At 47.5% G+C, this 26,855-nt stretch overlaps 1 protein-coding gene across 1 annotated transcript in view; it reads left to right on the top strand.

Moving 5' to 3' along the window:
- Positions 1 to 26,855, top strand: part of ADD2 (adducin 2) — an 85,388-nt gene that overhangs the window by 50,276 nt on the left and 8,257 nt on the right. Inside the window, exons 3-15 of the mRNA XM_016202612.2 lie at positions 134 to 350; positions 1,948 to 2,086; positions 8,470 to 8,621; positions 9,068 to 9,148; positions 10,831 to 10,980; positions 12,366 to 12,509; positions 14,684 to 14,782; positions 19,254 to 19,430; positions 20,929 to 21,186; positions 22,009 to 22,128; positions 22,978 to 23,067; positions 24,974 to 25,121; positions 26,675 to 26,800. Coding sequence (XP_016058098.2) covers positions 168 to 350; positions 1,948 to 2,086; positions 8,470 to 8,621; positions 9,068 to 9,148; positions 10,831 to 10,980; positions 12,366 to 12,509; positions 14,684 to 14,782; positions 19,254 to 19,430; positions 20,929 to 21,186; positions 22,009 to 22,128; positions 22,978 to 23,067; positions 24,974 to 25,121; positions 26,675 to 26,800 — 1,867 coding nt within the window. The 5' untranslated portion in view covers positions 134 to 167. The remainder of the gene's footprint in view (positions 1 to 133; positions 351 to 1,947; positions 2,087 to 8,469; positions 8,622 to 9,067; positions 9,149 to 10,830; positions 10,981 to 12,365; positions 12,510 to 14,683; positions 14,783 to 19,253; positions 19,431 to 20,928; positions 21,187 to 22,008; positions 22,129 to 22,977; positions 23,068 to 24,973; positions 25,122 to 26,674; positions 26,801 to 26,855) is intronic.

Genomic DNA, 26,855 nt, shown 5'->3' with positions numbered 1-26,855 from the left:
CGGTGGCTGCCTGTCTGCGCGGCTCTGCTGCGTCCCCACCAGGTTTGCCCTTGCAGTCGCAGGGCCCTCTGCTTTAGGACACGGGAACCCCGATGGGCCTTCAGCCCCCCACCCCCTCTTGCCTTCCCCGCAGGGATCCGGGAGTGGATCGCAAACCCACCAGCACAATGAGCGAGGAGCCTGTCCCCGAGGCCGCCTCCCCGCCGCCCCCGCAGGGCCAGCAGGACTGTGACCGCTTCTCTGAGGACGACCCCGAGTACATGCGCCTCCGCCACCGCGCGGCGGACCTGCGGCAGGACTTCAACCTGATGGAGCAGAAGAAGCGCGTCACCATGATCCTGCAGAGCCCGGTGAGCGGGCCTGACCCCGGCGGGGGGGGGGGGGGGGGGCTGCGCGGGTGGATCCATGCGGGTGAGCCTGAAACATAACCCGTCTTCCCCTTGCTCAGGGTCCCAGCAGTTAGACAAGGCTGTTTCATTCTCTAGTCACTGGGAGATGGCAAAACCTGGTTTAGGTGCTGGTGGTTTGGCTCCCTGGTGGGAGGAGGTGGGTCTAAGAGACAAGAGCCCCACCTCGGTTTCCAGGGCCCCTTCTGAGCCTCAGTTTCCAGTCTTTCTTCCTCACCAAAAGCTGTTAACAATGAACAAGTTTGTATAAGCCAAAGGCCAGCTGAGGGTGCCACGCTGAAGGTTTGGGACTCCCCTTCCTGGCTGGCATGCATGGGGTAGGGGTGAAGAGAGCTTGGAAGCCCCAGGAGGTGGGGGGAGTGGAGAGTTCAGGGGGATCACGGGACAGGGACATGGGAAGGGAGAGCAAGTCAGGATCATCCCACTAAAGCTCCAGACAGGTCAGTTGGTGCCTGCCTGGCATGGACACAAAGCTCATCCTTGAGGCAAGGACAGAATTTGGGCCTAATGGGCCACTGAAGTGGGAGGATGGCACAAGCCCTTGGGCAGGGGGGGGAGAAAGAGCAATGGGAGTCTGAGGGCAGTAGAGCTAGGGGTCTTCAGGAAACAGTGCACCATCCTAAGGGCTGGGAAGTTTGGGGATAGAGTGGCATCTCCAGGTGCTTGCCGGGATGAGCTCTGCCTCAGCCCCCACTGTGCTTTGGGGAGCCAGGGCATTACATGGGCCATGTGTGACCCTAGCTGAGAGCACACAGTGAATGTTCAGGCCTCACAGAGGAGCACTGAGGGATGGGCCTGAGGTCCCGGTGACAGGTGACACTGTGTTGGGGAGCCTAAAGGAATTTAGGAGGTGCTAAAAGCATTGGCTTGATAGAAAAACCCTAGAGTGTGACTAGGAGGGATGGCAGGTGTGGGAGGAAAAGTGACAGTTAGTAGCAACCCAGGTTTCAGGCCTCAAAGGATGGGACTCTAGTCTCAGGTGGGGGGGATGGGAGGAGCTCAGGCTGTGTCCTTCTATAGATTCACCAACACTTAAGCTGCTTTCTGCTTCCTCCTGAGTGTCCACTACTGCCACCTGGTGGACAGGCTTGCTTTGTTCTTAGCCCAATGGTTCTGAAAGGCCAGGCTTAGAGTAGTGGGACATCAGAAGTGGAGGAGACCTGAGGTCATCAAATCCTTCGGAAACTGAGGCCCAGAAAATCCATAGACATGGCTAATGGACAGAGAATATGGCACAGTTCTGCTTTTTAAAGTGTCCGATGGGGGTGGGGTCTTGACTATCAGACACAGGAAGGACCTGGATCCGGAGTACTGCCCACAGGGCAAAGAGAGCAGGATCCATTCCCATAATCTCCCCCAATAGCAGTTTGGGGAGGCTCCTAAAACCCCAGTGGAATTCCCCAATGTCCTCCAGGGCCCAGAGATCCCAAGAGTGGCCCTGGCTTAGCTGACCTGGGGCGGGGTGGGCACTTGGAAGAAGGGCCCCCCGTCTCCTGCCTGAGATGAACTGGGGGACCAGCGCCTCTGGGCCTGCTTCTAGTCTTTCAGGGAGGAGCTGGAAGGCCTCATCCAGGAGCAGATGAAGAAGGGGAACAATTCCTCCAACATCTGGGCCCTGCGACAGATCGCGGACTTCATGGCCAGCACCTCCCACGCAGTCTTCCCAACATCTTCCATGAGTATGTGGGGAGCAGGGGAATTGCCAGGAGCAGAGGGTGGAGGAGGTGGGGTGGAGAAGAGAGAAAGGAGCAGGAGAAGCAGCGTGGTTGCCAGGCTACCGGATGAGTGCTGCAGTTGCATTAGTAGACCTGGGAGAGCTGAGCGGCGGCCAGAGAAGTACCTGGCTCTGCTGATGCCATTGCGACTTAAAGACCCACAGGAGAATTATCCCTGATGCCCAGAAATAGGAGAGGGGAGGGGGTTGTGGTGACTCAAGGGAGAACCTGGTTCTGGTTCCGCTGGGGGGAGGGGACAGGATAACTCTATGAGCCTTGCAATTCAGGGTTCCTTACATGGCCTCTGCCTGAAGGCCCAGGAGTGGAGAGTGGAGAGTGGAGAGTGAGGATTCTGCTCCTTGATAACTTTAGCTATGGGTACAGAACCGAAGAAAACATCTTTCTGTGCTAGCAGCATCCCCTCACTCAGGCTGCTCTTCCTCAATCCCCCGGAGCCACTCCCTTGGAGATGGGGTAGGGAGGGTAGGAGGAGGCCATTGAAGCCAGTGTCGCCAGGCCCCAAGGGAAAGGCCAACTTGACTCTATGGACCAGAACCAACAGCAGCCAGGGCTGCGCATGAACTCATCTTCCTGGGCTCTGAAACTCTGCCTATAACCTTTAAGAGACAAACATCAAAAAATACTTCGCCTCAACAAGATGAATACAGGATTATGGTGGAAATTAGGAAAATATTCAAGGAAGGGAAATTGCTGTCCTGTGTTCTTATAATCAAGAAACTATTATCAGTATTTTGATAAATATCCTTTCAGCCTTTTTCTCTTAACATATATAGGTTATGCAAACAAAAATGGAATCACATTAACCATACACATTTAATAGCCTTAACATGTCTTGACTAATTTTCACATGGTAAATTATGGTTCTATAACATAATTTTAAGTAGATGTGTGCTATTCTATGGCGTGGCTAAATATGCCATAATCTAATCAATTTCTTGGTTTTGGTACTTTTAGGTTGTTTCCAACTTTTTGCTATTATGAGCAACAATGCAATCAACAACCTTGTGAATAAATCTGATTATATCTATGACTATTTTCTTAAGATAAATCACTAGAAGTAGAATTGCTAGATTGAAGGATATGCATGTTTTATAGACTTTAATGCATAATGCCAGATTACCCTGGAGAAAGATGGGACCAATATACATTCCCAGCAGCCGTGCACTAGAGTGCCCTTATACTCCATCCTGATCCATAGTATGGAGCATCGTTTGTTTCATCCTCATGATTGGCCAGGCAAGGAAATTACTTTATTTGTGTTTTAATGTGCAGTTACTATTGAGGTTGGATATATTTTCATATATGTATTGGACATGATTTTCTTTTTGTAGTAAATTGCCTGTCACGGCCTTTGCCAATCTTCCTACTCACGTATTCTTTTCTTAGAGATTTTTACATCTTTATAAAGTAAGACTATTTCTCTATTATCTGTCGACTATATTACCGTTTTCTCCCAGTGTCTTGCTTGCCTTCTAATTTTGTTTACGATGTTTTTGTATTGCTGAACATTTTAATTTCCACATAGGTGAATCCAGTGTTAGTTTTCTTTGTTTTCACTTTTGATTGCATGCTTAGGAACACCTTCCCGTGGTTTATCATCTTAATTATTCTTATGCGAGTTTTTTCCAACTATTTGTACAAGTTGATTCTTTAAAATGTCTTTAGAAGTATTTTGTCAAGTCTCCCCTTCACCTCAAAAAATTTCTCTTAGGATTTTGATTGAATTACATTAAATGGATAGATTAAATTGGTGGACAGTTTTTAAATTTACAATTTTATATTAGAATGTAAGCTCCACAGGAGAAAAGGTATTTGTATGTTTTGTTCTCTGCTGTATCCTGGAACAGTGTCCTGGACTTAGAAAAGTGCCTGGAATATAGTAGGTGCTTAAAAAATATTTGCATGAATACATTTTAAGTCTTTTCATAAATGATATCTGTCTTCTGTTTACTTTATTTTTCTTTAATGTCCATGGGAAAAGTTTAGGAGTTGTTTTCATATATGCCCTCTTAATTTTTTGATAACTTTATCCTGAAATTTTTATGTAACTTTATTATTTTAAATGACTCTTTCTCCACTTAATTTTCTTTCTGATTTTTGCTGTAATCCAGGGAAATCATTGGATATGTCTGTTTAAACCAGCCCTTTATCAAACTCTTAAATTTTAATGTATTCTCATTCAATTTTGGGTTTTTTTTATATAGAAAAATCACATAAATTTGCAGATAATGGTAATTTTGCATCCTTTATTCTGACATCTGCTCTTTGGTTTATGTCCAGTTTTTTCATTGCATCTGTTAGAACTCTCAGAACAATGCTCAACAGTAGGTTAGAGAGTAACCATCCTGGTCGTGTTTCTGACTTTAATGGAAATTCTTTTATCATAAGAGCTTGAGATGGTTGTTCTTTATCATGTGCAGGAAACATCTTTTTATTCTGGTTCAATATGGGTTTTTCTCAGCAATGGATGTTGAATTTTATAAAATGCATTTGGGGCATTTATTGATTTTTCTTTCCTTGAACTATTGATGAGATGAATTATATTAATAGATTTCTGTATATTGAACTCTTTTCATTCCTGAAATAAATCATTCCTGGTCTTGATGCACTTTTAGAAAGACTCTTCTGGATTCAGTTAGCTAGACTTTCATCAGGGACCTTTGCATACACATGAGATCAGTTGGCAGCTCACTTTTTGGGCAATCTTTATTTTCTTTGACCTAATGGAGTTTAAATAAGATAGGAAATCTCTGTCTTTTGAAGATTTATACTCACTGGGAAAGCCATCCAGATCTGGAATATTTTCGATAAACATTTTTTTCTCAGTTTCATCTATGATTTTAAAAAATCTATTCTGCTAGTTCTTGAGTAAATTTTGGTCATATGTTTTGTATAAGTCCATTTTGTGGAGCTTTTCAAAATTATGAGAGTGATTTAGAATATTATTTTTATCTTTTAAGTTTCCCGCTGTGAATGAGTTGACCTCCCATTCTCATTCCTGGTGCTACGTTTTTCCACCTTCTCTTTATCAGCCAGTCCAGATGTTGGTTTAATCATAGATTGTTTCACATAAGCCAGTTCTTGAGTTTCATATTGGTTCTACGAATTTTCTTCCCGATTTATTCCTTTTGTTTTATATTCATTAATTCTTTTCCATAACTTTTTTTGGTTTACTTTGTTGTTTATATTTTTTTCTAGAGACAAATAAAATGGATGATTTCTTTTCATATGTAATTTAATAATAAAGATATTTAAGGCTATGAGTTTTTTCTCTGAGTATAAGTTTGGTCTTATCCCATAAATTTTAATACATTGTATTTCCTTTATTGCTAATTTCTAGGTAGGAGATTGCTATTTTAATTTTATTTTTATTCTGAGAGCTCTCTGAGAGTGTATTTTCTCATTTTCAAATGGTTGAATTTACATTCTTTTAAAGATTTGTTGATAATGTCTAATTTTATTGCATTATGTTCAGAAAATGTGGCCTATTTAGTGTTGGGGATTTATCGAGATTTTCTTTGTGGCCTAATAATATAATTTAAAAATGATATATGGGTATAAACTCTATGTCTAGGGCATAGTATTTAATCTGTATCTTTATTTATTGTTTTTGATTTTGCTATAAATGAGAGTTGTGTTGTCTTCCATTGTATTTGAATTTTGTTCATTTCTATTTGTTTTTCTGATAACTTTTGCTTTGGATATCTTGGTGAAATGTTCTTGAAAGCATAAGTGTTCTTTGTAACTATAGCCTCACTTTGGATTAAACCTTTAATCCACGTAAAGTGACCTACAAAATGGCCCTCTGTCCAAAAGAATATTGCTTTCCCTGACTTCTACTTTGATAATAATATTATGACTTCTGTTTAATTTTTGTTTATATTTGCCTGGCATACTTTTGATGGTTCTTTTACTTTAACCAGTTTTATGTCACTTTATTTTAGTGTTTGTTTTTTGCAAACCTACTGTAACATTGTCTTCTGGCGTCTAGTGCTGTAGCAGAGAAATCTGAAACAACCTAATTTTTGTTCTTTGTAGGTAACCAGAATTTTTTTCTAGGTGTTTGTGGATTTCTCCCCTTATCCTTGTATTTCAGAAATATTGTCAGGAAACATAATTGTAGGCTTCTTTTTATGGACTCCTCCCTCACCCCTTCCTGGAATGCAGCAAATCTTTGTAATTTATAGACATAGGCTGCTTTTCAGTCTAGAAGTTTTTCTATTAGATCAATATTGATTATCTATATGCTGATCTCTGGCATTTGTCTCCCATATCTGTCATATCCTCTCCCTTCGTTTTCATGTCTCTGACCTTACACTCTGCTGTTTGAAGGAGAAGCAGGGCTGCCCAACATTCCCATTGTCTCGTCACCAGCACCAGTCAGGAGGACAGCAGGACGGCTGGAAATTTGATTAGTGTGCACCCAGGGGTCTGAGTCAGGGAGTGGAAAGAGGTGAAGTCACAATGTCATGAGTTCAAGCCCGGAGAGATTGTTCTTTGCCCAGCTCCGTTTGCCTTAGAATTTCTTTTCTTTCTTTCTTTCTTTTTCAATAGCATGCCCTTTAGTCTTAGCTTTCAGGGGGTTTGGTGGGTTTTCGTCTTTTGCTGTGTTTTCTTAAGTAATTTGAATAAATGGCACCGTTGGATCTGAGTCATAAACCTGGTGCTGAGCCATCCGAACTTTTGTGAGGCTTGTCAGGGTAAGCATTCTCTTTATTAAGACCCTGAGAGCAGAGGATGGGGACTCCTGGGGAGCCCTCTGTTCCCTTCTCCCACCCTCAAGCCTGTGGGTGGGATAATCTTCACAGGGTTGGGGGGCTCTGACACGGGATGCGGAGGATGCGATGGGGTGTTTTAAGACCTATTCTGTCCTACTGGGCATCACTGGAACTCCACAGTTATTTGTAAGAGAAGGATTCAGAGAACTCTGGATCTGAAGACCCTCCCAACAATAGCCCCCCCCCCCCCCGGCCTTGTCTGGGCCTTCTGCTTCTGCTATGCCTCCCTTCTTGCTCCTGGGATGAAGCAAATAGGTCATTTCTTGTCAGGGTGATGCACACAGAGAAGGAAGGGATCCAAGATGCATACATTTGAATTAGAAATTGTTGACTTTGGAGTTTCGTTATTGCCCTTCTTCCCTGTCGAGACGGACCTTTGGACCACTTATGTCCCTATCAGCTATGTTTACTGTCACATGCCCTGGAGGTGTACCACCCTGGTAAGCACAGGCCCTTTGGGTGCATTTTCCCGACAGGGGTGCTCCAGGCTTGCTCTGCGTGCTTTATGTTGAGCCCACAGCACCCAGTCCACCCTCATCTTAACACACCATCTCATTATTTCAACTGGTGGCAAACCTGGTCCAGGACATACATCACACTGTGGAAGAGCGAGGTTTATGGAGATGGCGGAAGTTTCCAAAGAGCACTTTCATCCATTAAAGTTTTTAACGGGATGCTGGGAGTGGCAGCACCGGGAGGCTCCCCGCCAGACATCATTTTAAGCCAGAACACTTTCCTATTGATTCTCTTATTAGTTCCCAGACACTGACAAATCAGAGTGCTGGGGTTCGGGCGCCCTCTTCGGCCTTCTTGAGGCCTGTAGGCAGCAGTCATTATAGTCAGTGGTATAGGCTGGACCCCTGTCCTAGACCCTGTGTGTGCCCTGAGGACAAGACTATCAAACCCTCTAGGTCCATTTCCAGATTCCTTTCGCAGCCACAGAATTCCCAAAGAGAACCATAGAGAACGAAGAATCCCATCCGGAGGGAAGCAGATGAGGCCCGCTGAGGCCGGAAGCCAGCCACCGCCACACTCACCTGGAAGCTTATGACTTGTCAGAAAAAGTTGAGGAATTTACTTCCTGGCTGACTTTGATGTTCTAGTTGCTGTGTTTCCAAATCAGAGAAAAAGTTATATCACATGGTATAGCATGATAATAGCAGGTCTAATGATTAGTGACTTCTTCATGAAAACTCACTGATGAAATATAGCCATGTATGCACTCAGAAATGTATCTTTGCTTTTATTTAATGTCCATCTTTGGGATTTATGGTAAGCTTGGCTTTCTGAGAACCCTTCTTCTTGCGTCCTTAAGCCTTGTCATGATTCTTTTACCAAAAGCAATGCCATTCTTACCCAAATAAGCAGAGGTCTTTTGGATTTTCTCACCTGGGTAGAGGTGAAAGAATGTTGAATTCCCTGCCCATTGAAGTCTCTCATGCAGTTGTAATACCAGTGAGAATTTGGAGAGTACTAGGACAAGGAGGGGGGGCAGATGGGAGGCCCTGACCCTGAGAGCTGCCCCGTCCCCACTCTGTCCCCTCACAGGCTTCTCCATGATGACACCCATCAATGACCTCCACACAGCCGACTCCTTGAACCTGGCCAAGGGGGAACGGCTCATGCGGTGCAAGATCAGCAGTGTCTACCGACTTCTGGACCTCTATGGCTGGGCCCAGCTGAGCGACACCTATGTCACGGTGAGGAGAGTGTCTTGGGGTGGGGCATTGTGTGTGGCCCCCACAAAATCCAAAGGTAGAGCTCCTGACTGTAGGCATGGTCATGGCACCGCTGGTGGCCTTTGGACAAAATGCTGAGCACTTCTAAGGTTTCTAAGCACTGTGGTCACCTGAAGTAACCTGGCCAATGGATAGTTTCTCTGCATGAGAAGCTGGGAACTCCTGGGTCCTATTTCTAGAGCTACCTTTGACCTTCAAGAGGTTCTTCTTGTAGCTCCATTTCTTTAGTTCCAAACAAAGGCCAAGTTCTCTTCATCTCTCGTGGTTTTAGGTGAGGGGTGGGAGATAAAGGTTCTTGAGAGGAAGATTTGGGTGTAGCGGATTCAAGAGAAGAGAGGATTCAAGCAGAATGTCCTTGGAAATGACCCCCTCCCTTCTTGCCACCGAGAACCATGTCTTTCCTCTAGATGAGAGTCAGCAAGGAGCAGGACCACTTTCTCATCAGCCCTAAGGGAGTTTCTTGCAGTGAAGTCACAGCATCCAGCCTGGTGAGTACAGTTTGGCATCTCACTGCTCACTCCTATTGAAATAACAGCACCCCCTATTCTTCTATAGAGATAGATCACCTCCAAATTACTCACTGCTGTCCTGTCCCCTGTGAAGCATACAGTCTGGTGGGACAAGAAGATGCAGAGGCACCAAAACAAACTGAGTGCCCAGAGCATGATGCCACCATGAGACCAAATGAGAGGTGCAGGCAGCAAGCACAGTGGGAGGGAGAAGACATGTGCCTGGTCCTCTGAGCCTGGGGTTGTACCGCAAAGACTGGGAGTGGGAGGCCTTTCTGGATGCGTTAAGCTAAGTACCAGCTGCAGGGAGATTGCACCCTGGGGACCAGGGGACGTATTCAGCAAGAGGGTGTCAGGAGGGGACTCATTTCAGGATTTGGGTTTGTGTTGGGTGATTTGGGGAGTGTTCAGAGAAGGAGGTGTTGCCTTGTCGAGAACACTGTCAGGTGCAGGGGCAAGTCTATGAGGCAGGGGAGGGGCGGGGGCCCATGGTGAGAATGGAGGAGGCTGAAGCTGCCCTTGGTAAAGAAGCTCCAGGGTCTCCTGTTCGCCAGGAGGGAGGTGCCGGTCATTTTTATGCTTACCCAGTATTTGTTTTGTCTGTGCTTAGACATGATTAAGGATCGGTCTTTTGTCTTGCTGTGTCACAGTCAAAAGTGACCTTCTCTGATGATGTTCTGTGAGATTGTTGATGGTAAGCGGAGGACACCACAGCCTAACTGTGTGCCAAGCCAGCCAGAGCTATCAGCAATTGTACGTGTGTGCATGCACACCCACACGCGCACACACCCACACACTCCAGCCTGGGATTTTTAGTCATGACGCCTGCTAGCCCCTTGGAGTCAGAAGCAGATTATAAAGCCAGTGACTACTTTCTACTTGTCCTTTAAGACCTAGCCTTTGGGTGACTGATAAATAGGTGTTTATTATACTATTCTCTTTACCTTTGTATATGATTTTTTTTTAATTCAAAAGATAAAGTAAACCAAAAAAAGAAAAGCTGACGGTGCTGGAAGGAGACTTGACTTGGGGTGGTGAACACACAATGGAATATACAGATGATGTACCATAAAATTGTACACCTGAAACCTATATAATTTTATTAACCAGTGTCGCTCCATAAATTTAATAAAATTTTTAAAAATTTTCAGAAGAGAATGCAGAGCTGAGATATTACTCTCTTGGGAAGGCTTCTCTGCTTCCCCCATTTTCCCAGGATTAAAGCTTCCTCCCATCTGCTTTTAGAGAATTCTACAGATGACTCTAGTCCAGCACCTTGCTACTCAAAGTGTGGTCTGTGGACCAGCAGCCTGAGTGTCAGTTGGGAGCTTGTCAAAGGCAGGCTCTCAGGCCCCATCCTTGGCCTGCTGAGTCAGAATCTGCATTCTGACAGGATCTCCAGGTGATTCTGATGCACAGTAAAGTTTGACAAACTCTGCTATAGCATTTTTCATGCTGAATCATTAGCCCCCGTGTTCCCTGCTGGCCTGGGCACTCACTGAGGGCAGGAGCTGGCTCTCTTTCTCCCCCAGCACTGAGCACAGCCATTGCTCAGGAGTGGTGGATGACTGAATACAGCGGGTAGCTGTGCTGGCCCACCTGCTGGGAGGGGAGTGAGTGCTGTCCCCTGGCCTTTAAGTCTCTCCTCTTCCCTGGCCCAGATCAAGGTGAACATCCTGGGAGAGGTGGTGGAGAAGGGCAGCAGCTGCTTCCCAGTGGACACCACGGGCTTCTGTCTGCACTCGGCCATCTACGCCGCCAGACCCGACGTGCGCTGCGTCATCCACCTGCACACGCCGGCCACGGCCGCGGTGAGTGTGGGCTCTTCAGCCAGCGTTTCACTCCCGGAGGCCAGCCACGAACCACGTTACCTGCTTCTCTGAGATGCCCCCTGAGGAAAGACAAGGCCCCCAAGCTAGTAGCAATCTCCTCATTTCAACAGTTCTGGAAAGATTTTCTGGAACTCACACCGAAGTGAGGAGAAGGGGCACCCAATGTGGGGACCTGAATCCTCTCCATTTTTCTAACTACAGAGTCTTGGTTTGGGGAGAGAAGGTACAGGTATATAATGTCAACCCCACTGCATCCCTCACCCCGCCACATACACAGACTGGCAGCACCTACCCAGGTGACTGCACCTTTTCGGTCTCTCTACTCATGGCTGCCTGTTGGACCCAGGGCTGGCACCTGCACCCAGCCCCACCCCTTTCCCCAGCCCGGGCTCTGGTGAGGAGAGATCTTGATAGGAGATCGGATGTTGGGAACCTGGACTTGTTCACTTTTCATAGCCCAGGTTGGCTGAGATCTGGGGATGGGGGCAAGGAAAACTGGGAGAGAGTAGAATAAAGACTCCCCCCTCCCCAAGGAGCAGGCTGTTCCCTCAGGGTCTCTGGTAATTTCTCCCTGTGTGCCTAAGACACTGCAGCATCACCTGGAAAGACAGCAGACAACCAGTTCTGATTGTCTCCACCTTTACGCCATTGTGTCCACCCCCAGGCCACATACCTACAGGGGCAGAGCAGCCTCATCACTGGCCTGTGGTTTTCTCAGCAACGTGCATTCATTACGAGCACTGAGACCTTCCAGAATTTGGACCAAGACTGGATGATGTCTTTGCGCCAAGTGTGCAGAGCCTGGGCTTACTGCTGGGGCAAAATGAGTGAAAAAGGCCAAGAGGCTCTTCCAAACCTCTCCTTGCTTTTAACAAAAGGCAGAGCATGGGGCATGGGGATACACTAGTGTTTTAACTCTGTTCCCTGGCACCTTTACTGCCTCGTTGATAGTAAAATGCAGTTTCACGTGGGCCTCCCTGTTAGTGAGGAGCGTGGCTATTTCTGCACTGACCTCAAGGCTGAGGGTCTCCACCAACCAACCCCAGGGGACCTGGACCCCGCTTTACCCCAGCCTGGTGCCAACTCCACCAGCCCCTGCCTCTTAGGACAAGAGCACAGCAGGAGGCTGGCAGCTGTAAAAGTGCATTCTTTGCAGCAATTTAGAAAGTGATATATTGATGTGGCTGCTGTGAAAACTGAGATGGAAGGACGTTAGAGGAAGCAGCCAGAAAGCATGACCCCAGCCAGCTGGAGGAGAGTCAAAGGGTCCCCATCCCCATCCCCAGAGTAGAGCTTGACTGTGCCCCTCTGAGGAAAGGCACTGGGGGAGCTACAGGTACTAACCATTCGACCGTCTCACGAAGGTGTCAGCCATGAAGTGCGGCCTCCTGCCGGTCTCCCACAACGCCCTGCTGGTGGGGGACATGGCCTATTATGACTTCAATGGTGAAATGGAGCAGGAAGCAGATCGGATCAACCTGCAGAAGTGCCTTGGACCCACCTGCAAGGTTTGGCTCAGCTGTTCTGGGAAGATGTTTCGGGGTGGGATTGCCAAAAGTCCATGTTACAAGCGACATATGTTCACTGGACGATGTTTAGAAATTGTACATTAAAAAATGAAATAGAATTCCCTCTATTGCACTGCCCTGAGATTGTGGTACACACCCCAAATATATTCACATATATTTCCAAAACTAGGATCATAGAATATATTCTCCTTTTTCCCTGAGCAATTTACAGTGAACACCTTTGTATAGTATTAAATATTTTCTACATCACTTTTTTAAATGATTAAATTATCTTTCATTGTATGAATGATTGTGTCACCATTTACCTGAACAATCCTCTATGATTGGACATTGGAAGGGCTTTCCCCCCCAAATTTTCTCTTGATGTAAACAATGCTGTGATGAAAATTCTTTCAGCTACATCTATGTATATGCTCGAGATGATTTCCTTAGGGTCAGTTTCTATGAATGCATATTTTAAAATCCTTATCTCGCATTGGCCAAGTTCTCTCCACCTCACAACATCTAGTACAGTGGTACCTCGGTTTTTGGACATCTCAGTTGATGAACATTTCGGTTTATGAACGCAATAAACCCAGAAGAAAATGCTTCGGTTTTTGAACACACCTCAGAAATCAAACATGCCACACAGCTTCCACTGAGGGCAAGGTCCTGAGGCCTAGCTGTCGGCTGTGGATCCCTTGGTTTTTGAACTCAAACGTTTCAGAACTCGAACAGTCTTCTGGAATGGATTACATTTGAAAACCAAGGTGCCACTGTATATAAGAATGCAGTTTCTCTGCGGTCTCCCCATATTTGAGTGTTATCACTTTTTTTCCCCTAACTTGATAGAGAAAAACAGAATCCCATTATTGTTTGGTCAAAGTCTAAAGATCTATTTTATAACAGTACATATTTGGGGGTGGTCAGCTAAGTATAGGAAGTTTAGGAGCCAAACCTGGGTTGATGGACTCCTGCTCCCATCCTCAAAAGGCACTCACTGTCATTTCCATCTGAGAGCCCCTGTCTTCCCGTCTCTGACATGGAGAAATCCCTGCCACTCTCTCCTGACAGTCTCTAAAGCCCCATGAACAGCGCCCAGGGAGGGATGAAATGTTCAATTCTGTGAACTGCTACAAGAGTTTGAAAGATGGGGCATTTGTTCTCTGCAAAATCTTGTGGGCCAGAGTCATCGTCTCTTTCCATTTCTCTGGCACTTGAGAGGAAAAACCTCCACTGTTTATTGCAAGAGAGGATGTGACGAGCAGGCCTCAGCCCAGGTCTGCAGGGACAGGTCCAATACATGGATCTATGTCCCAGCTCCCAGGCGGGCATCGGCTGGTTTCAGAGAGTTCTCGAGGATAAAACCAACCAAGAATTTTTCTCACCTGGACCTCGGGGAATTAAGCTCTTGGGATAAATTTACTTCTGAGTTTTCCCTCCTTTTATCTGCCTGTCCCTGGCTGAGTCAGAAATATCACACCCACAGTGATAATACCTGGGTTCTAGTTCCCATTCTGCCCCCAAATAGATGGGAACCTTTCAATTTCTTTAGGCTTCTAGTTCCTCTACTGTAAAACCAGTGAGTTAGATTAGAAGGTCACCATGGCCTCTTTCATAGAACTGTAGGATCTTAGAGCTGCCAGGGTCTCATTGAGTTTATGGAGAAGAAAGCCAATGTCCAGTGAGGTCACTTGACCTGTCATCAGGGACTCAGGTTCCCCACCTGTTTCTGCAGAGTAACCTCTTAGAGAGTCAGGTTTTGACTTCCAGGTTGACTAACTTACAGGGCCAAGGAGTTGCTTTTGAGGTTGGATCTTCATATTGGACATCAAACAATGTCATTTACTTTAACACAAACACTAGTTTTTTAGACTTCTGCGCTCTCCAACACCTAAAAACTCAGGAATTGCCCAAAGAAATCCACCGAACTATTTAGTCTCAGTACTAAAATAAATCTTCTATTTCTTGGGGTGATTGTTTAGGGTTAAAATCACACATGATTTTACACATGGGATACACCGGGGTGTTTGAGTAGGGACAAGAAACTAGGAGATGAGGGGGAATGCCCCAGGACTGGATATGGAAATTGACCTGAATGAAATGTAAATCTCTCCTCCTTAACTAAAGTTTAGAAGGCTTAAAGTTTTAATTGGCCGTTTGCTCCTCTACAGATCCTGGTGCTAAGAAACCATGGCGTGGTTGCTCTAGGTGACACCGTGGAGGAGGCGTTTTATAAGATCTTCCACCTGCAGGCTGCATGTGAGATACAGGTGAGCAAGTTCCTCTGGGGACTCTGAGGAGTGGCTCTGACAGTGGCCTGTAAGCAAAGGCCGCCCCCATTAGCTGTGTTTCAGGGAGGTCTGTGAGCCCAGCCATCTGAAAGCCTGGCCTGTCTCTGCCTCAGGGCCACCTTATTCATCTAACGTTTCACACTTACAAGCAATTTTGTAGCTTTAAAAGAATGTATGCCATCGTCTAACAACCAACACCCACTCTTGGGGGTCAGTGCCCAGAATAGGGAACTGTCTGGGCTCATCATGTGGACAGGAGGAGGAACCATAATAGGACAGATAAAAGTTCTTACCATGCTCACATATTACCTGGGATATACCTGTTACATCTGGCTATGCCCAATAGACACCACACATACAGGTTCCCTCCCCTCCCCTCCCTTCCCCTCCCCTTCCCTTCCTTCCTCTCCCCTTCCTTTCCCTCCCCTCCCCTCCTCTTCTCTTCCCCTGAGGGCACTAGTTTGCAAAGACCATGAATATGATCAAGTCCAGAAAGAAAAGTGGAGCGCAGGTCAAGGCAGAGTGTTGACATGAGGAGCTAAACACCAGGGAACCCCCAAGGCCAGGAAGACAGCCAATCTTGAAGCTCTCCTAACCAGTGAGAAATTGGGTGGAAGCAGGGGGCAGTGTCAGTGGTCATGGGACCCCTAAAGGAGTTGGTGAAGAAGCATTAGGGAAATAGACACAAATCCTACAGCTTTATCGGATTGGTGGTGTTGGATAAGCTAGCACACGCTCCTTTCAGTGTGGCAAGATGTGAGAGGTGTGTAGGGGGCCTTGCACAGCTGACTGGGCTTCATCCAACTCTGGGCTGTGTGCCCTTGGGTCAGGGACTCGTCCTCTATGAGCCTCTGTTTCCTCAACTGCAGATGTGGGGCCTAGAAGACAGCCTTTCAGACAAAGGAGAGGTGTTGCTGATGGCATATTGGGTACTCAGTTGACAGAAGGGGAGTCTTGTTGCTCCAGGATGAGTCAGCTCTCTTCAGGGCCCTTTTAGTGTCCCATCTGCCCTCACCTGGCTGGTCTGGGTACAGCAGCACCCCAGGGAGAAGACCTGCCTTTCTCTTGGGAGTTACTGGAAGAAGATTATTCCAGAAGCATCCCTAATGAAGGCTCCACAAGTGGTTCCTTTCTCAGTGATTTTTAAAGGAATATGTTGAGAGGATAGTTGTTAAGACAGTGATAAAGAGGTGTTAGAGGAGGTAGTATGAGACTATCCCCCTATCCCTACCCCCCAAAAAACACACCCAGCAATGGTCAGAACAGGAGAAGGTAGAATAGGACCAAAGCAGTACCCTGCTGATGTGGTGGCCTTCTTGCTCCCTAACCGGTGATGCTGGCCCTGAGCTCTGACCCCTGACTGATGCAGGAACCTAGCAGATATGCCCACTTTCCCTACCCCACATCCGAGCTCTTTAAGAGTTCCCCACCTTCCTTCTGAAAAAGAAGCTCTCATGAGGAATAGTTCTTATCTCTTTGCAAAGACAGCCCTGCCCTAAGAATGAATGGAGAGGAATGCCATGGACTTCCCCATGGTGAAGGGTGTCTGTCCTAGGCTCCAGACCCTCAGAAATGGGCACCGTGCAATTTAACCAAAGGCAGGATGGCCACCTAGCAAACGTGGAGATGAAAGGGCCAAGCTGACAGTCCACCAGCTGCTTCTCTTGGCTCTTCCAGCTGCCACTTTCTTTTCAGTTAAGACTGGTTTGATGTGACCTTGGTAAAGTGCATCAGGCAATGAAGGCAGATAACCCCCAGAAAAGCTCTAGTGGCTCCTTTTAGCTGGGGGAGCAGGGAGGCTTCTATAGGGAGAAATAAAGCTGGAAGGTATGGAAGGAAGCCCGGCAAGGTTAGACCAGAGATTTAAGGCATGGAAGATCCCAGGTACTGGCAGTTTGCAAGTGCTGTTGAGATCCCAGCATCTGGCCAGGTCATTTCTGGTTGAAGGGCCAGCACTGAAATTCTCTTTCCATTGTGGGTTTAGTTTTCTCCTTCAGTGACTTTGACAAATAAGCAAACATGATCGTGGTCATTTTAGTGGTTCAAGGCTAAGAGCCTATTTTGTCCTCTTGGGACAGTGTTCTCTTTGCTCCCCATCAACTTAGGGTTCCAGGAAACTGGGTCATCCCCAGCTGAGAGAGCAGCTCCCTGCTCTGCTTACAGGCAGATGGGAAGAAGCTCAGGCAGTTCTCCATCTGCTACCCATCACCATGGAAACCAGTGGAGGGCGAGGGAGGTGGGAGGAGGCAGCACTTGCAAGGATGTGGGCGGCTGCCTTTTCCTCCATGAACCACAAGTACCCAGGGGATATTGTTTCTCAGTCCTCCATGGTAAAGCCTCATAATTTATTTGTGATAAACACTTATATGGCATTCTATATGCACCAGGTGCTTTTCTAAGTGCCTTACAAACACTACCTTCAATCATCATCATGAGGTAGGCAGTGCTATTTTCATTTTACAGATGAGCAAACAGGCACAGAGAGGGTAAATCACTGCCCAACGTTACACAGTAAGTAAGTGGCAGAGCCAGGATTCAAACGCAGGCAGCCTGGTGCCTGAGGCTGTACACTTAAACACTGTACTGCATTGCGCTGCCTCTCAGGGCAGTAAGAGTTGGTGAGAAGGGTCAGCTGACAGGACCTCTTTTCAGAGCGCTGGCGTCTCAAGTCAGGGTTTCGGGTCCCAGGCTGAAGTCCTGCCTAGGCAAGATGGGGTCCAAGAGGAACTAGGTAAACTGACCAGCCAGGTGGAATTCACTACCTCTGAGGGTGCCCGAGCCTCAGTGCTGGGCGAGAGGGACTTCAGAATGAGCACACGTGGCAGCAGAGTGCAGAACTGGGACCAGCAGATTTCAACCTGCTGTAACCTGTGTCAACTCACTGTGACCCTCTAAAACTTGGGCAGAGTACAATAGGTGTCTCCCCAAGCATGCAGCTGATTACCTCCTAGGGAAATCAGACAAGGACTCTAACTGGTGGTGGGAGAATGGAATAAATGACCTCTAGGGCCTCTATCTTTACCAGGGTTAAAAACAGAGCCTTCCATTGGACACATGTCTTGCGTAAAAAGGGTGTGGGAAATTAGAGCTCTAGCTTCCTTCTCTTCACAGGGTGATGAGGTCTCCTTGGGAACCTCTGGCCTCCAGGAAGTCTCATAGGGGCCACTTGTTACACTGGTGAATTTAACACAGTCTAGGGTGTGTCCTGGATCCTCATGGGATCATAGATCTGTGTTCATCAGCAAGCTGAAGTATATCCTTTCATTTTCAACAAAACAAACAAACAAAAACAACTGTCACAAAAACTGAAACTCTGAAGGCTTATACAGTAGGAGCAGGCTTACAGGGAATATCAAATATTAATTAGAATGCTAGTATATTGATACAAGCATAAAAATCCTGGCTCAGCTACTTTCTGTAGCTGAACTTGCCCAGGAAGCCAAATCACAACCAATTATATCTGAATGGCAGATATGAGGAGTAAATAGAATGTACTATTATATGGGCATGGAGTTAGAAAATAAGGGACTTCGTTAGATCTATGAATGTTTTTTAGAATCATTTTTAAATTGCCTGCTGTATACACACACCTCTTGCCCTGATACTCAAAAGTTCTTTGCCTGCGACCACCTGTGTCGAGGGGTGCCCCTGGACAGTGGGACAAACACTCTAAGTCCGTTGGTGAAAGCTGCCTCCCCTTACTCAGTGCCCGGCTGTGCACGGTCAGCACTCCCCCCGTCTCCTCCGGGTTTCCTTGACTGGCTGATCCCATCATGGAAGACGCCTTCTTCCTGCGACCTGTTAATTCAGCCATCAGGCTGCACTCATATTTCATGGCCTAGAAGCCAGTCTGTTTCTCTCAAGTGACTTTTTTAAAAGTGGGAGATATTTCAAACACACAGAAAAATGCAGAGAATAATATAATAGCATATACCTGCTACCCACCACTCAGATTTAACAAACATTAACAGCCTTTTTGCTTCAGATCTTTTCCTCTTAAGGAAATAAAATATTACAGACAAGACTTTAAGTCCCCTTTAGAGCCTTTTTTAATCCCATGCTCCCACCGCCCCCAGAATGATCAAAATTTGAAGTTGGTCTGTAACCCAGGTCACTTTCAGTTCTCTATATTGTTTTAGTCTTAGGTTTAACACTTGCTATGTCCTTTATAGTCTCTAAGAAGTAACATTGAGAAAGAAGCTGCTGGTAGCTCTTTCCCTGGAATGGGTTCATGCCCAACAAATTTGGGGTGGCTTTTCCTCTGGGAGGAAAAAGCCAAATACAGCTCGGTTTTCCAGCCCATTTCTGTTTCTAATCTTCCCTTATCCCCACTCTCTGTTACACTCATGAGCTTAGGTAAATGCATGTGCGCGCGCGCGCGTGTGTGTGTGTGTGTGTGTACACACGCACCTGCGCACACACGAGTTGAGGGCTCTGCTCTGTGCCTCAGGTGTCTGCTCTGTCCAGCGCCGGGGGAGTGGAGAACCTCATCCTCCTGGAGCAGGAGAAACACCGACCCCATGAGGTGGGCTCCGTGCAGTGGGCAGGCAGCACCTTCGGGCCCATGCAGAAGAGCCGGCTGGGGGAGCACGAGTTTGAGGCCCTCATGAGGATGCTGGACAACCTGGTGAGTCTCCTGCATTGTCCAGTCTGTTGAGGCTTAGCCCCAGGGCCAGTCAGTAGGAAGCATTAGGTGGGCATCAGAATTGCCAACATCACGGTTACAATGTTGAAGCCTCATTGCTTGGCAACTTGACTTAGAATTTGTGGTCATTGTAATAGTAGTTGAGATGGCCTTCGCTACCCCCGTCTCAGGGCTGTGGAAGTCATCGTACCTGCAGAGTGCTCTTTGGAGAAGGGGTAAGAAGATATTGGTTGGTAAAAGAAGTAGTAATCCGACAAAAGTCAGAGCCACAGAGCCTCTCTTATTACGTAGTTAGTTCTTATGACTTTAACGCAGAAAACACATAATACCACAAATTTCCTTATTCCTGGTGAGCAGCATTATAACAATATCCTATTGTAATGATTGAATGAATCAGTCATTACAGTAGTTAACTGGGATGTGCCTAGGAGTGGGATTTAAAAGACACAAAAGAATTTTAAGACATTCTTCCTTCTTCTAGGGGCTAGCAATTTAGCTGATGACGTGACACCAGCTAGGCTAGATTAATATTTTTGATGTTCTTGTGCTGGGGCAGACTTTGTCAAGCATGGCAGGAAAGTCTGAAATCATGATGACAAATACTGACAGATATGATTACATTAAAATTCAAAATTAGCATTTTTCTAAACCACTCCCCCCACCATAAACAAAGCTGAAAAACAAACTGTGGAGGTAAATATTTGCAACATCTGTGACAGTCAACATAATGTAAAGAGATATTACAAATCAATGTGAAAAAGAAAAACAGCTCAGCAGAAAAATGAACCAAGAGAACCATTTACAAAGGAAGAGATTCAAGTGGCCATTAAATGTAATTTAAAACATCCAGTTTTACTAGTTATTCAAAAAAGAGCAAAGCAGAATTAGAGAAGATGGACAGAAGTAAGAATTGTTCCGTCAGATGCCAAGATTCCTGAGTGTTCGTTCTCACATGGTCTTGCTTAGGAGACAGGAATGTTCCTGAGTCAGATTTCAGGGTTCCAAGTCTTAGAGTTGAGGAAGGGAGGGCTGGCTGTTAGAATCAGCTGGGAAACTTAAAACCCCTATAGCCCAGACCGTACCATCACCCATTGAAATGAGCAGGTCTGAGGAGAGCTCAGCTATCAGCATTTTTAGAGCTCCCACGTGGTTCCCATGTGCAGCCAGGTTGGGAACCACTGCACCAGATGCATAGTCGGGGCTCTGTTTAGATAAGGAGCTCTCTGGAAGTTCACGAGGTTCCAGGGATTTTCTCAGCCCTGATCAGAAGGCTCATTGGGGTGGAGGAAGGGAGAGGTTGGGACACCAAGGAAGGAACAATTCCGAGACACACCAGGGAAGCAGCAAGGTCTAGGTTGTACTGTGGAGACTTAGGTTTAAACCCAGTGATTAGACAGAAGGGGGTGAAGTGCCTTGGGGGGCACGCAGGTGCATACAGACCATTTCCCCCACTAAGGGGTTCTCTTTCTGTCCTTTTTAGGGCTACAGAACAGGCTACACATACCGCTACCCCTTTGTGCAAGAGAAAACCAAACACAAAAGTGAGGTGGAAATTCCGGCCACAGTCACAGCCTTCGTGTTTGAGGAGGACGGCACCCCGGTGCCCGCCCTGCGGCAACACGCCCAGAAGCAGCAAAAAGAAAAGACCCGCTGGCTCAACACGCCCAACACCTACCTGCGGGTCAACGTGGCTGACGAGGTCCAGAGGAGCATGGGCAGCCCCCGGCCCAAGACCACAGTAAGGCGGCAGAGGGGGACCCCTGCTGGGGAGACCAGGCTGGGGGAGAGTGCCTGGTTACGTTTGTGGGTCACGCACCTTTCAAATCGGACAACAGAATAAGTCTCCCCTGGGCGCGGGTTAGGAACCCCCCTTAGGGCTTCCTCTCAGGCACCTGGGAGCAGCTGTCCATGCCCACGGAGTCTCTAACCACCTTGTGCCCTGCACCTCTGCACTGTGTTTGGCTCTGGAGGATGGCTGGACCAGGTCACCCCCAACAGCATGAAAGTGGGGAGCAATTGATTTTTGCTTCTTGCTCCCACACCCAGAGGGGAATTCTGGGAAGTTCAAGGACGGGTATCCAACATTTGAACTGCACGTCTGCTGGGAGCCCAGGAAATGGGTGGGACGTTCATTTCTATTATGTTCTCCTCCCCACCACACGCACACCCTGACTCAGTTTGATTTTTCATCAACATTAAAGTAGCTCACAGCCAAATAGAAGAGCTCTTCATAAGAAAAAAAAAGTGAAGCCATGCAAATTAACATGGAGGCATCTAATGCTCAGTGGCTGCCTGTCTGTCCACGCTGGTTACCAAGGTTCTGAACCCTACTCTTAAGTGTCCTTTATGATGTTGACCTGGGGCCTTCTTTGGCAGCGGGGTCATTTGTTGCCCTTCCTGCTCTGGGAGACAGACATCACAGAGGGGAGACAATGTGTACGTATAGGCCTGCTGGCCTTCCATGCAGGCCGGGGCGCCCAGGTCGCGTGGGGCGGACCACTGGGGAGGACCCGTGGGCCTAATTCTTTTGCCTCACCCGCCTGGCCTTGTGTGTGCGCAGTGGATGAAGGCTGACGAGGTGGAGAAATCCAGCAGTGGCATGCCAATACGGATCGAAAACCCAAACCAATTTGTGCCTCTCTATACCGACCCCCAAGAAGTGCTGGACATGCGGAACAAGGTAGGGTGGCGGCTAGTTGTCTCACCATCTCTTCTCCCTCAAGAGCGGGGACAGGGTCAGGATGCGCCTTTGATGCCTCTCCTGGGAAAGAAACTAGTTTTTGGCTCTGTCCCAGGCAGCATGCTGAGTGCTATATGTGGGTGGTCCTGCAGGACCCTCTTACAAGAGAGGTGCTTGCCATAGACATTAGATGTGTCTAAGAGACCTGCCCACAAATTGAGCTATTTATGCTATTATCCTTTTGACTGAGATTTCAAAATCCTTTATATGTGTTTCTCCGCCTTTGCTTTACAGTTCACTTACATTTCTAATGTCACTTTAAAATCTGAAGTTGTACCCGACCACCTCCAGTAGGCCAGATACACTCACTGAACTGTGTTTCAGTGTGTGGTCTGAGGCCCCTCTTCAGTGCTTATTAAAAATGTAGATTCCTGGGTCACCTCCCCTGCCAAGAGATTCAGACTCAGTAGGTGTGGGCTGGCCCCAGGTATCTGCATTTTAAACAAATCCCTTGGGGACTTCATAGGAATATTAAAATTTGAGAATCTCCTTCAAGGATAAGCTATGCCTCCCTTTATTCTTCACCTCTAACAGTTGCCTTCTCCGAGTCAATGAGACTCCGGTGTTTTACATAAATTGCTCATTCACTCTGAAACAGACACGGAGACGGTGTCAGAGTGGATGGACTGCGTTAGAAATAGAGGATATGGGGCTCCTACACTGCTGGAGGACCTTTTTAGACCCAAGTCAGAGACCACACTGGACACCAGCATGCCCTGGGAATGCTCCTCCCAAACTCCACAGCCTGACACTGCACACTGAGCTTTCTCTCCCTCCCCTTCCACACAGATTCGAGAACAAAACCGACAAGATGTGAAGTCAGCGGGGCCCCAGTCCCAGCTCCTGGCGAGCGTCATCGCTGAGAAGAGCCGAAGCCCGGTACAGCAGAGGCAGCCCCTGTCTGGAGGGGAAACGAGCTTGCCTTCTGGGTCTTCAGTGCCTGGGGCTGGGCAGCAGGACCCCTGAGTCCTCATGCCCACCTCCCCTGTGATCTTGGGTGCTGGTGCTTTTGCTGCAAAACGGATGCTGTGAGGACCAGGGACAGTGTCTAATTGCCCCCTGTGGGCACCGGGTGGGCCAGCAGCTGCCCAGCCTGCCCATGGGAGTGATGCCTACTTCCATGCTTTCCCCATGGAGCTCCACTCTGCCCTCTATTAGCATCTTGCAAAGTGGGGATCACAGAAATGTGGCTGGCAGCTCCCAGCTGCTCCAGACCTGCTTGCCCTGAGCATTTCTGGCCTCTGTGTGGATATGGCATCGTGAGACTGTAGCTTTGAGATGATGCTCATGTGCTCTCAGAGGGAAGGCATGTATATAAGGACTGAAGCTCCTACCGATAGGAGGGGGCAGGTAGTTGCCCACACCAACTCACATAGAGTTAGAAAGTATAAAGTCATTATTTCCTTGTTTGAGATAGAACAGTGTTTGTCTAGTGCTTAGCAAAAGGGGTGAAGGTCAGGATTCTGGTTCATGTTGGAAATAATTGCTGCTCATTGCAAACTAGCAGTGGGCATGGCATCTTCCTTAGCAGGAAGAAAGGGGCAAATACAGGAACCATTCCCCTCTGCTGAGCAAACAGGCCATGCAATGATTTCCAGTCAGGCTGCAGCCCACATGGTGGGTGTCCATTGGCAGGAGAAGTGTGACGGTCATGTCATCACACCCACCTTTATCCCACCTCAGCTCAGCCAGGATGAGGAGCACCAGTGTGCCACAGGGTCGAGGACAGAAATACCACATGAGGCTGGGGGGAGGTGAGAGTCTAAGGCAATGGGCAAAATTGTTTTAAAACTCTGCCATTTATACCAGATGCTCTCCTTGGAGCCCCTCTTCTGGAATCCTGGTCTTGGATTCTCTTTTGAACTCCATGATTTCGTAAGATAGAACCAGTGCTGCTCCCTTTTGGAAGGAGCCCATGGGAAAGATGGCCTGGACCTGAGTGTTGTGGGCCAGCTGCTCAGGGCTCCCCTCCCCTGGGCTTTACTTTCTTTGGCTCCTCCTCAGCTTCAGAGCACTGCATTCACAAAGGCCAAGGTGAGAATGCTGGATCAGGAAACAGGACTGTGGAGCCTGAACTTTAGTCCGTCTTGAGCTAGAGAGGTCAAAGGGTTCCTGAAGCTTACACAAGCTTACCCAGGCAAGGGGCTCCACAGAGGTGGTGAAACAGTGACTTTTTCCCATGTCTCCATGGGGACCTGCAGTACAGGCGGTTGAAGATCCGAGATTCAGGACCTTGGCCCCCTTGTAATTTATGATTGTGTGCAAAACAGAACTAACGCTCTGGACTGAGAATGCTGAAGCCACTGTGTGTTTTACTGCTGTGTGCTGTAGCTTGTGCTGCTTTGCAGGGTGGGGTGGGGCATGGTGGGGAACAGCTGGCATGAAGCTGGTTGAGCCAAGCTTTGTTTGCTTGATTTTGGCTGACTGACTTTGGGCTGCTGACTGTATTTGCATAGGGATGGCTTGCAAGCGTCCACAGGAACGATTGCAATAAAGGTGTGTCTTCCTTCTGCTTGGGAGCATCCTTTGATTTTATTTCTGGGGCAGAGGGTGGATCCCCTACATTCATCTAGGCAATTGCAAAGAATCTGGGTCTGGGGGTGAGGTAGCCATAGGGAGGCGTGAACAAGCCCTACCCTGAGGCCCTGTGCTGTTTCCAAGGAGCTGCATGCCACGCTGTCCCTAGCAAGACCACTGGCAGCCACATGAGTCTGAAAGGAAGCTCGGGCCTGGGCCCCAACCCCGGCGTTCAGAGAGCAACACACACTCTGTGGTTAACTTTCAGTCTACAGACAGCCAGCTGATGGCCAAGGGCGATGCGGACACCAAAGATGAGTCAGAGGAGACGGTGCCCAACCCCTTCAGCCAACTCACTGACCAGGAGCTGGAGGAATACAAGAAAGAGGTGGAGAGGAAGAAACTAGAACTGGAAGGTAAAGAACCCAGTGCTTCAAGATCTTCTAGGGTGGAGGGGAGAGCTTGGGGAAGCCCAGAGAGGGAGCAGAGCAGCCAGCAGCCCCGGAACCCAGGCCACCCCCGCACCGCCTCCCTCACAGGGCCCTGGGGCTCAATCTAGCCTCTGCTTTCATTTTTTAAAAAAATATGATTTTATTCATTTTAGAGAGGGATGGAAGGAGAGAGAGAGAGAAAGAAAGAGAAAGAAAAAAAACACATCATTGTGAGAGAGGAGCATCAATAGGCTGCCTGCTGTAGGCACTCCAACCGGGACCTGGGAATTGAACCAGTGGCCTTTCGGTGCACAGGGCAGTGCTCAACCAACTGAGCCACACCAGCCATGGCTCTACTTCATTTTTAATCCTCACTTGCCTCTCTCTCTTTCTTCCCATCATAGCCTCAATTTGACCTGCCTGCCCAATCACCAAATAATATCCTTATTAGCATAATACTGTTAATCACAATAACGACCGTCACTGTTCAGTGTCTAACAGTTACACGGTGTTTTGAGGAACTCATCAGACTCTGTCAGCTGGGTAGAAAGAGTTCATCCTTGTAGAATACTTAGAATAGTGCCTGTGAATACGGTGTAGGTCAGTAACCACCAGATAAATGTTAGCTACAATAGATAATCATAATAGTGATAATTATTATCTTTCAAATCTGGTATAAACTTTTTAGGCAATCAAAACTCTCCACTAGCTGACTTCTTTGTCTTTTTCTCACTCCTTTATTTCAGAATCTTCCGTTAAGCCCATCTCTCTCTGTTGACTCCCAGATGGATATTCATACTCATGATAGTTCGTATGCCCTTGTTCATGCTCCTGTCCCTTCCTGGCATGGCTTCCTTTCCAGGCCAGCCTGATCCAAAATTATCTACATTTCAGGCTCCATCTCAGATGCCCCTCCTTTTAAGAAGCCCGCTCTGTCTCTCCCAACCCCCTACATTGAGCTGTCCCTTTTCTTTGCTTCTGGAGCACTTGGGGGCTGAGACCCAGAACTCAACTCTTGGTTTTGTCTACCAGGCTAGGCTTTCATTCCCTCAGGGCAGGGTCTTCCTCCACCATCCCCTTCCCCACCCAGAGTCAGACATCTTCCTAGGTGCCTAGCAGGCACTGGGATAACCTCGCTGGCTTGCTCAGAGTTCTAATGTGCCAACTGAAAAAGTAGGTAGAAGAATATGGTGCTTTTTATATCTAGGCATTGTTTGCACTGAACATGTAAATTAGATAAATAAAAATGAGCTACATTCTACCCAATCGTAGTGGGAACTCTCCTGCAGGTTTGATGTCTTCTCCAGGGGCAACATATTCCATAGACGGATGTGCTTTGGAGGAAACAGAACAGGACTGACCCCTCCAGTTGGCCTCCCCCAGGATGTAGTGGAAATAACAAGAAGTTAAGAGAGCAGCTAACTCCAGCCAGGAGAGTGAGGGCCAACTAGAAGAAAGCAATTTTTTTAATGCTCTCTCTCTCTGTCCATCTCTCCTCTGCTTGACCCCTATCCTGAGGTGGTTTTCTGTATTTTCAGGAGAGAAAGAAACCACTGCAGAGGAGCCCGGCTCACCTGTAAAGTCAGCACCTGCTTCTCCAGCACAGAGTCCAGTGAAGTTGGAGACAAAGAGCCCTGTGGTCTCTCCCTCCAAGTCTTCAGGCGGTGAGTCGAGCTGAGCAGCCAGGAGGGAGGGAGGTGCATCCACAGGCGGGGAGAG

The sequence above is a fragment of the Miniopterus natalensis genome, chromosome 13, assembly GCF_054644295.1.
Source record: "Miniopterus natalensis isolate mMinNat1 chromosome 13, mMinNat1.hap1, whole genome shotgun sequence".
NCBI lineage: Eukaryota > Metazoa > Chordata > Mammalia > Chiroptera > Miniopteridae > Miniopterus > Miniopterus natalensis.
The sequence above is the reverse complement of the archived record's forward strand: the minus strand, read 5'-3'. Positions and strand labels throughout refer to the sequence as shown.